This window comes from Octopus sinensis, linkage group LG30 (assembly GCF_006345805.1).
Source record: "Octopus sinensis linkage group LG30, ASM634580v1, whole genome shotgun sequence".
Lineage (NCBI taxonomy): Eukaryota > Metazoa > Mollusca > Cephalopoda > Octopoda > Octopodidae > Octopus > Octopus sinensis.
The window spans coordinates 6,072,034-6,080,282 of record NC_043026.1 but is presented as its reverse complement, the minus strand read 5'-3'; the positions used below and the strand labels follow the sequence as shown (position 1 = coordinate 6,080,282).

At 42.4% G+C, this 8,249-nt stretch overlaps 1 protein-coding gene and 1 non-coding gene across 2 annotated transcripts in view; one reads left to right on the top strand and one right to left on the bottom strand.

Annotated features, from left to right (window-relative positions):
• LOC115226749 (WD repeat-containing protein 63-like) overlaps positions 1-6,150 on the bottom strand; it is a 38,603-nt gene extending 32,453 nt beyond the window's left edge. Inside the window, exons 1-4 of the mRNA XM_036515369.1 lie at positions 6,069-6,150; positions 3,965-4,418; positions 1,731-1,875; positions 698-745 (exon numbers count right to left, since the gene is read on the bottom strand). Coding sequence (XP_036371262.1) covers positions 698-745; positions 1,731-1,875; positions 3,965-4,417 — 646 coding nt within the window. The 5' untranslated portion in view covers position 4,418; positions 6,069-6,150. The remainder of the gene's footprint in view (positions 1-697; positions 746-1,730; positions 1,876-3,964; positions 4,419-6,068) is intronic.
• A 214-nt stretch (positions 6,151-6,364) lies between these two features.
• On the top strand, positions 6,365-6,436 carry Trnac-gca. Its single transcript has one exon. It is a non-coding gene; the product is annotated as a tRNA-Cys (tRNA).
• Positions 6,437-8,249: the final 1,813 nt, after the last annotated feature.

Here is an 8,249-nt window from a genome sequence, read left to right as displayed (position 1 = left end):
AGATCTTTGATAAATTTTGAGTGACCTCGGATGATTCTGTCAAGGACACCTCAGCATTTGTCTCTTTTGGTATCTGGATGGGGGAAAAATGGGGGGAAAAATGAAATAAAAAATGAAAGAAAATGGAAATAATGTCATGCAAATGACACCTGTGTTGGTGGCATGTAAAAGCACGCATTACACTCTCGGAGTGGTCGGCATGTCAGGAAGGGTGCCCAGCCATAGAAAACCAAGCCAAATCAGACTGGATTCTGGTGCAGCCCCTCAGCTGACCAGTCCTGGTGAAACTATCCAAGCCATGCCAGGATGGACAACAGATGCTAAATGATAATGATGATGATGATGATGGTGGTGGTGGGGTGGTGGTGGTGGTGACGATGATGCACCTGTACTGGCATAGAACCAGTACCGTTCCCTCTCTCTCTCTTTCGGAGAGGCACTGAGCACCTACACGCACACATACACACACGGCAGTAACATCCACCTACCGAATTCAATCACAAAGCTCCGGTCAGCTCGGGGCTATGGTGAAGACACCTACCCAAAGTGCCATGCAGTGGGACTGAACCCGAAACCATGTAGCTAGGAAGCAAGCTCCCTGACCACACAGCCATGCCTGCGTTATTTATAAGTATTCTAGAATAGGGCTAACCTGGAGATAAACGATAACAAAATCAAAACGAAAGTCAAATCTTACCTTTGTCATCCTCCTTCTTGCCTGATCGCTTTTCAGGAGTTTTGGCCGCTGAATATATGAAAATAGATGTCATTTAATACATACCATATATGATCGTATATAAAACACCCTTTTTTTCCCCCAAAAAAAAGAACTGTCCCCAAAAAATCACCCCGGGTCCTTTACACAAAGTTAGGCATCCCATAAAATAATTTTGGCCCTGCTACTCATTGCTATAGACTCATTTGCAGGACACTGATGAAGTATTGTGCACAATTGAATAATGTTTCTACAAGTGTTATGTAATTATTACAGCAGTCAAATGAAACATGTGTATATCCTATAAAGCATTTAATACCATACTTACTTTCTGCTTAATTAATATTATTTCTATCATTCTGGTTCATATTCTGCACACTACCCTATACTGAAGTTGCTACCCATTGTTGTACGACAAGAATACTAGAATGGAGTGTGGAACCCACTACTGAGCCAGATCACTTCACAGCACTTTTATTCAATATATATCACCGTGATCACCGTGACTGACCAGGCCATCAGATGTTGTTACACATCGCTGGTCACAATGCGCTTCGCATTGTTTTAGCCATCAAGTGAGGCCACCCCGCTGGCTAAGCGAGCAGGTCAACAGAAGAAAGAGTGGGAGAAAGAGTGGTGAAAGAGTACAGCAGGGATCACCACCCCCTGCCGGAGCCTCATGGAGCTTTTAGGTGTTTTCGCTCAATAAACACTCACAACGCCCGGTCTGGGAGTCGAAACCGCGATCCTACGACCGCGAGTCCGCTGCCCTAACCACTAGGCCATTGCGCCTCCACTCAATATATATACATACCCCATAGCCCCAGCCCATCCAAAGTACGTTGGATTGCAGAATGACCTGCTGTGCTTACCTTGGATCGTAGGGTGACCTGCTGTGCGTGAGGAGACCTATTTGAGTACAATGGGGCCCTGCTAGGGAATATGAGTGCCACAGGGTGAAACAGAGTGATGGATCGGAAGGAGAGAGAAATAAAGGAGAGAATCTTTGACAAACCTTTCTTTTTTTTCTTTTTAGCTCCACCAGAAATGGGCAGCTGTGAGTCCGATGAGCGCAACCTTCGAGCAGATGATGTCATGCTGCTGGTTGCAGAACTCTTTCTGGAATGTACTCTGGACTTTGATGAGTTGGCATGGTCCTTCTGACAAGCAATAAATATGCACAGAGTTAAACTAAATATATAAAATCAAATGGAAATTGTAATTGTGATCCCTGTGCCGGTGGCACGTAAAAAGCACCATCCAAACGTGGCCTATGCCAGCGCTGCCTTGACTGGTTTCTGTGCTGGTGGCATGTAAAAAGCACCAACCAATCGTTGCCAGCCCCCTCTGGCCTCTGTGCTGGCGGCACGTAAAAAGCACCCACTACATTCTCTGAGTGGTTGGCGTTAGGAAGAGCATCCAGCTGTAGAAACACTGTCAGATCAGACTGGAGCCTGGTGCTGCCTCCTGGCTTCCCAGACCCCAGTCGAACCGTCCAACCCATGCCAGCATGGAAAACCGACGTTAAACAATGATGATGATGATGACGATGATGACGATGATGTGTGTGTGTGTGTGTGTGTGTGTGTGTGAGTGTGTGTTTGTATCAGGTCATCCCATAAGTTCTGTATGATTTTACTTTTTTTAAAAATTGAATGAAATTTAATAGTATTTTAGAATGTCTGATGGAATTAGAAATTATTTTTATGCATTTGTGTACATTTAAACTAATTAACCCTTTAGCATTCATATTTCTTTGTGAAATTTATTGCTTATTTATTCATACTGTTTTGAATTAATCACATATTATTTTGCAACTTCAAAATTTAAATGGTGTGGCTAAATATTTTTAAAATGACATTGTAGGGTAGGCGGGAGAGGTTGGATCCAGGCAGTTTTAACATAAAACAGGTGGAATATTTGAGCCGGATATGGCCGGATTAAATGCTAAAGGGTTAAATATTATTTTACAGAATAATAGAATTAAAATTTTCTTTGATTAAAACCCCTTCTAACATGGAAGTATCCAAAGAGCATTTAAGGCACATAATGCTTTATGAGTACAAAAAAGGGAACTCTGCAGCCAAAGCGACCCCAAACATATAATCAGTTTTACATTTTACATTTCAGACAGACTCAAGGCTGAGTTGCTGAAGCAGAAATATCATTATAGCAAATATTCTGCTCAATACCACAGATTTGCTTCTCAGTTGCTTGACCATAACCAGTTGATTATGTCCCTTAGTGGCTGACAATGGGAAGCACTCCGTCGGTTACGACGACGAGGGTTCCGGTTGATCCGATCAACGGAACAGCCTGCTCGTGAAATTAACGTGCAAGTGGCTGAGCACTCCACAGACACGTGTACCCTTAACATAGTTCTTGGGGATATTCAGCGTGACACAGAGAGTGACAAGGCCGGCCCTTTGAAATACAGGTACAACAGAAACAGGAAGTAAGAGTGAGAGAAAGTTGTGGTGAAAGAGTACAGCAGGGATCACCACCATCCCTGCCGGAGCCTCGTGGAGCTTTAGGTGTTTTCGCTCAATAAACACTCACAACGCCCGGTCTGGGAATCAAAACTGCGAGTCCGCTGCCCTAACCACTGGGCCATTGCGCCTCCACTAGTGGCTGACAATATGTGCATCTCTAATCAAGAGCAGGAGTAGTGGGGGAGCATCATAGCCATGTGTCGAAAGGGATTCTTTGGGGATTGAATAAATATAACAAAAGCAAAATTTGAAGGAAATATTTGCCATTTTCCATAGATTCTAGGGTTAAGCAAATAGGAAATAACTGTTGCTACCCAAGTGGCTCAGTGGTTAGAGCATCGAGCTTACGATCGTGAGGTTGTGAGCTCGAATCCCGGACCGGGCTGCATGTTGTGTTCTTGAGCAAGACACTTTATTTCACATTACTCCAGTTCACTCAGCTGTAGAAATGAGTTGCGACGTCACAGGTGCCAAGCTTTATCGGCCCCTTTGCCATTCCCTTGGACAACATCGGTGACGAGGAGAGGGGAGGCCGGTATGCATGGGCGACTGCTGGTCTTCCATAAAACAACCTTGCCCAGACTTGTGCCTCAGAGGGTAACTCTCTAGGTGCAAACCCATGGTCAGTGTCTGACCGAAGGGGGTCACAACACAACAACCCAAGAACAAATATTGTTACACAGTATTATCAGTCTGATTAGCAATCAGGGTCTGACCAGTGTCCAAACAAAAATACAAACCAAAAAATGATGGTCACCTTATCAGATTTTGCAGACACTACAGTGCTTGATAGCTTCTTATCTGCATCCTGGTTGCTGGTAGATGCTTCAGTAACATTTGGTACCTCATTCGGTGGGACACTCACAATGTTATTGTCAGACGTTGGTGCATCTGGTACAGCTTGGACATCTGGGACATCTGTGACATCTGGTACAGCTGGGACATCTGGTACAGCTGGGACATCTGTGACTTCTGGGACATCTGGGACATCTGTAACATTTGTGACTTCTGGGACATCTGGGACATCTGGTACAGCTGGGACATCTGTGACATCTGGGACATCTGTGACTTCTGGGACATCTGGGACTTCTGGGACATCTGGTACATCAGTCTCCACATTGTTGTTATCCTTAGACATTGGAGCATTTTCTGCTTCAGGTGCATCTTTGTTTTGAGGAGTAGAAGGGGTCTCTTTGGGGCCGTCAGACATACTGGAATTAGAAAAACATAAAAAAAACATAAAAAACATAGGTACAATGGGAGCTATGCGTTTGAAGAGCTTGCTTTCCAACCACATGGTCCTGGGTTCAGTCCTACTTCGTAGCACCTTTGGTGATTGTCTTCTACTATTGCTCTGGGCTAAAACTTTGTGTGTGTCTTGGGTAGACAGAAACTGAAAAGTGGCGAGCTGGCAGAAACGTTAGCACACCAATGTGAGATGTTCAGCAACAGTACTTTGGAGTAAAGATTGTTTGCCATGATAACATGGCAGTCCTGGTTTAGGACGAATGTTGCTGTAATTTAGCCCCTGAAAACATCGTCCCCAGCTGGCTATACAACATGATCTGAGTCCCTGGTTCGAAAATATCAGGACAGAGATCGTGTCGTATAGCCAGCTGGAGGATGATGTCACCTGGGGATAAATTACAGCAACATTCGTCCTAAACCAGGACTGCCATGTTATCTTGGCAAGCAATCTTTACCTCAAAATCTATGTATACATGTGTATATATATATATATATATTATATATTATATATATATATATATATATATATATATATATATATATATAGTCAATAGACAACATATTCTTAATATAAAATAGTGTACATTTAAACACAAGAGAAAACTACCCATTAACAGGTAATTTTTACACGCTAGAAGAAGCAACCAAAACGACCAAAAGCACAATCTTGAAATAAAACTGAACAATGACATACATACATACATATATATATACATATATACATACATACATGCATGCATGCATACATACATACATACATATATACATACATATATACGTACATATATACATACATACATACACGCACGCACACACACATACATATATACACACATGCATACATACATACATACACGCATGCATGCATACATACATACATACGTGCATACATACATACATACATACATGCATACATACATACATACATACATACATGCATACATACACACACACATACATACATACATACATACATATATACATACATAATGCATACATACATACATACATTCATATACACATACATACACACACACATACATACATACATTACATACATACATACATGCATACATACATACACACACATACATACATACATACATACATATATACATACATAATGCATACATACATACATACATTCATATACACATACATACACACACACATACATACATACATTACATACATACATACATGCATACATACACACACACACATACATACATACATACATACATATATACATACATAATGCATACATACATACATACATACACACACACATACATACATACATACATACATTACATACATACATACATACATACAAACATACACACATGCACACATACATACATACATACATACATGTGTATTCCTACATGCACACACATGCTTGCGTGTATCCAGATTTATGTGAAGACAATCGCCATATACAACCATGAAAAAAAATAAACTTTTACATCTTCAAACATGACTTTTACACATCAAATTCTTTCAAATTCCGAAACATTCGATAATCTACAGAAATCCAAGATCTACATAAGAAAAAATATATAAGTAAAATAGTAATATTTTAGTGTGTATTTCATAAGGAACCGGCTTACCTTGTTGTAGCGATTGAAACCTGAAAGCCTTCGTTATGCAGCCATCAGCCTATCAGCGGCTTCCAGTAACGCTATTGTTGGTTGCCATGGCAAAATGCTTTATAGGAAAATAACTAATTTGTAAACGGCCAAAGAAAAATATAATTAGCTTGTGTTAAAAGTTACTAATTAAATAACTAACGAATAATAATTCGTTAAATAAAAATATTCGTTTCATTTGTGGTTTATAAGGAAGCTACGAAACTAAAGATAAAAGTTATGTTTATAAATATTAAAACTAGCCTATTTTGATAGTCGGGGGTATAGCTCAGTGGGAGAGCATTCGACTGCAGATCGAGAGGTCCCCGGTTCAATCCCGGGTGCCCCCTTCGGCTCGGAATTTAGTTCCTGTATGTTTTTAATTTTGTTTTTGTTACGTAATTATATTTGAATTTCGCCTTTGTATTTTCTTTACTGATTACGTGTGTTGAAGCCTCTTTTATTGAGAGTCTGCGGAGAGTCATTCTCTTTTAGTGCCTTATTAACACACTCACCGACTCAATTTCCACTCATTTAATATATTCTTTTATTTGTTTCAGTCGTTTGACTGTGGCCATGCTGGAGCACCGCCTTTAGTCGAACAAATCAACCCCAGGACTTATTCTTTGTAAGCCTAGTACTTATTCTATCGGTCTCTTTTGCCGAACTACTTTGTCAAGCGATAGGGGGGTGGGCGGAATGCACGTACACATACAAACATATATCATCATCATCATCATTTAGCGTCCGCTTTCCATGCTAGAATGGGTTGGACGGTTCAACTGGGGTCTGGGAAGCCAGAAGGCTATATATAAATATATATATACGACAGGCTTCTTTCAGTTTCCGTCTACCAAATCCACTCAGATGGCTGAGGCTATAGTAGAAGACACTTGCCCAAGCTACCACACAGTGGATCTGAACACAGAACACTCCTGAACCTATATATATATATATATATATATATATATAGTGGGTGCTTTTTAAATGCCACCAGCACAGGTGCCAGGGGAGGCTGGCAAAGGCCATGATCAGTTGGTGCTTTTTACATGTCACCGGCACGGAAGCCAGTCAAGGCGACGCTGGCATCGGCCACGTACGGATGGTGCTTTTTATGTGCCACCCCAACACAGGTATCATAACTACAATGATACCAGTGCCGGTAGCACATCATCATTTAAACGTCCGCTTTCCATGCTGGCATGGATTGGACGGTTTGGCCAAAGACTGGCAAGTCAGGAGGCTGCACCAAGCTCCAATCTGATCTGGCAACATTTCTACAGCTGGATGCCCTTCCTAATGCCAACCACTCTGAGAGTATAGTGGCTGCTTTTTACGAGCCACCAGCATGGGTGCCAGTCAGTTGGCACAGGCATTGACCACACTCAAATGGAGCTTTTACGTGCCTCCCAACATGGGTCCCACAACTACAATTTCACTTGGCTCCACAGATCTTCTCAAGCACAACATATTACCCAACAAGTGAAGGGTACTTTCAAACGGGTCAGTTATGTAACACTGGAATCCCACTTGGCTTGCCGGGTCTTCTCAAGCACGGCTGGTCGCTTGTCATTTGCTTCTGAGAGGCCCAACGTTTGAAGGTCATGCTTCACCACCTCATCTCATCTCTTCCTGGGTCTACCTCTTCCACAAGTTCCCTTCACTGTTAGGGTGTGAAACCTTCTTCAATGCCAGTGCCAACTGACTGACACCCGTGCTGGTGGCTCGTAAAAAGCAGCCACTATACTCTCAGAGTGGTTGGCATTAGGAAGGGCATCCAGCTGTAGAAATGTTGCCAGATCAGACTGGAGCCTGGTGCAGCCTCCTGCCTTTCCAACCCATGCCAGCATGGAAAGCGGACGATTGAATAATGATGTGCCACTAGCACTGGTATCATTGTAGTAGTGATACCTGTGTTGGTGGCACATAAAAAGCACCATCTGTATGTGGCCGATGCCAGCGTCGCCTTGATTGGCTTCCGTGCTGGTGACATGTAAAAAGCACCAACTGATCACGGCCATTGCCAGCCTCCCCTGGCACCTGTGCTGGTGGCACGTAAAAAGCACCCACTACACTCATGGAGTGGTTGGCGTTAGGAAGGGCATCCAGCTGTAGAAACTCTGCCAGTTCAGAGTGGAGCCTGGCGCAGCCTCCTGGCTTCCC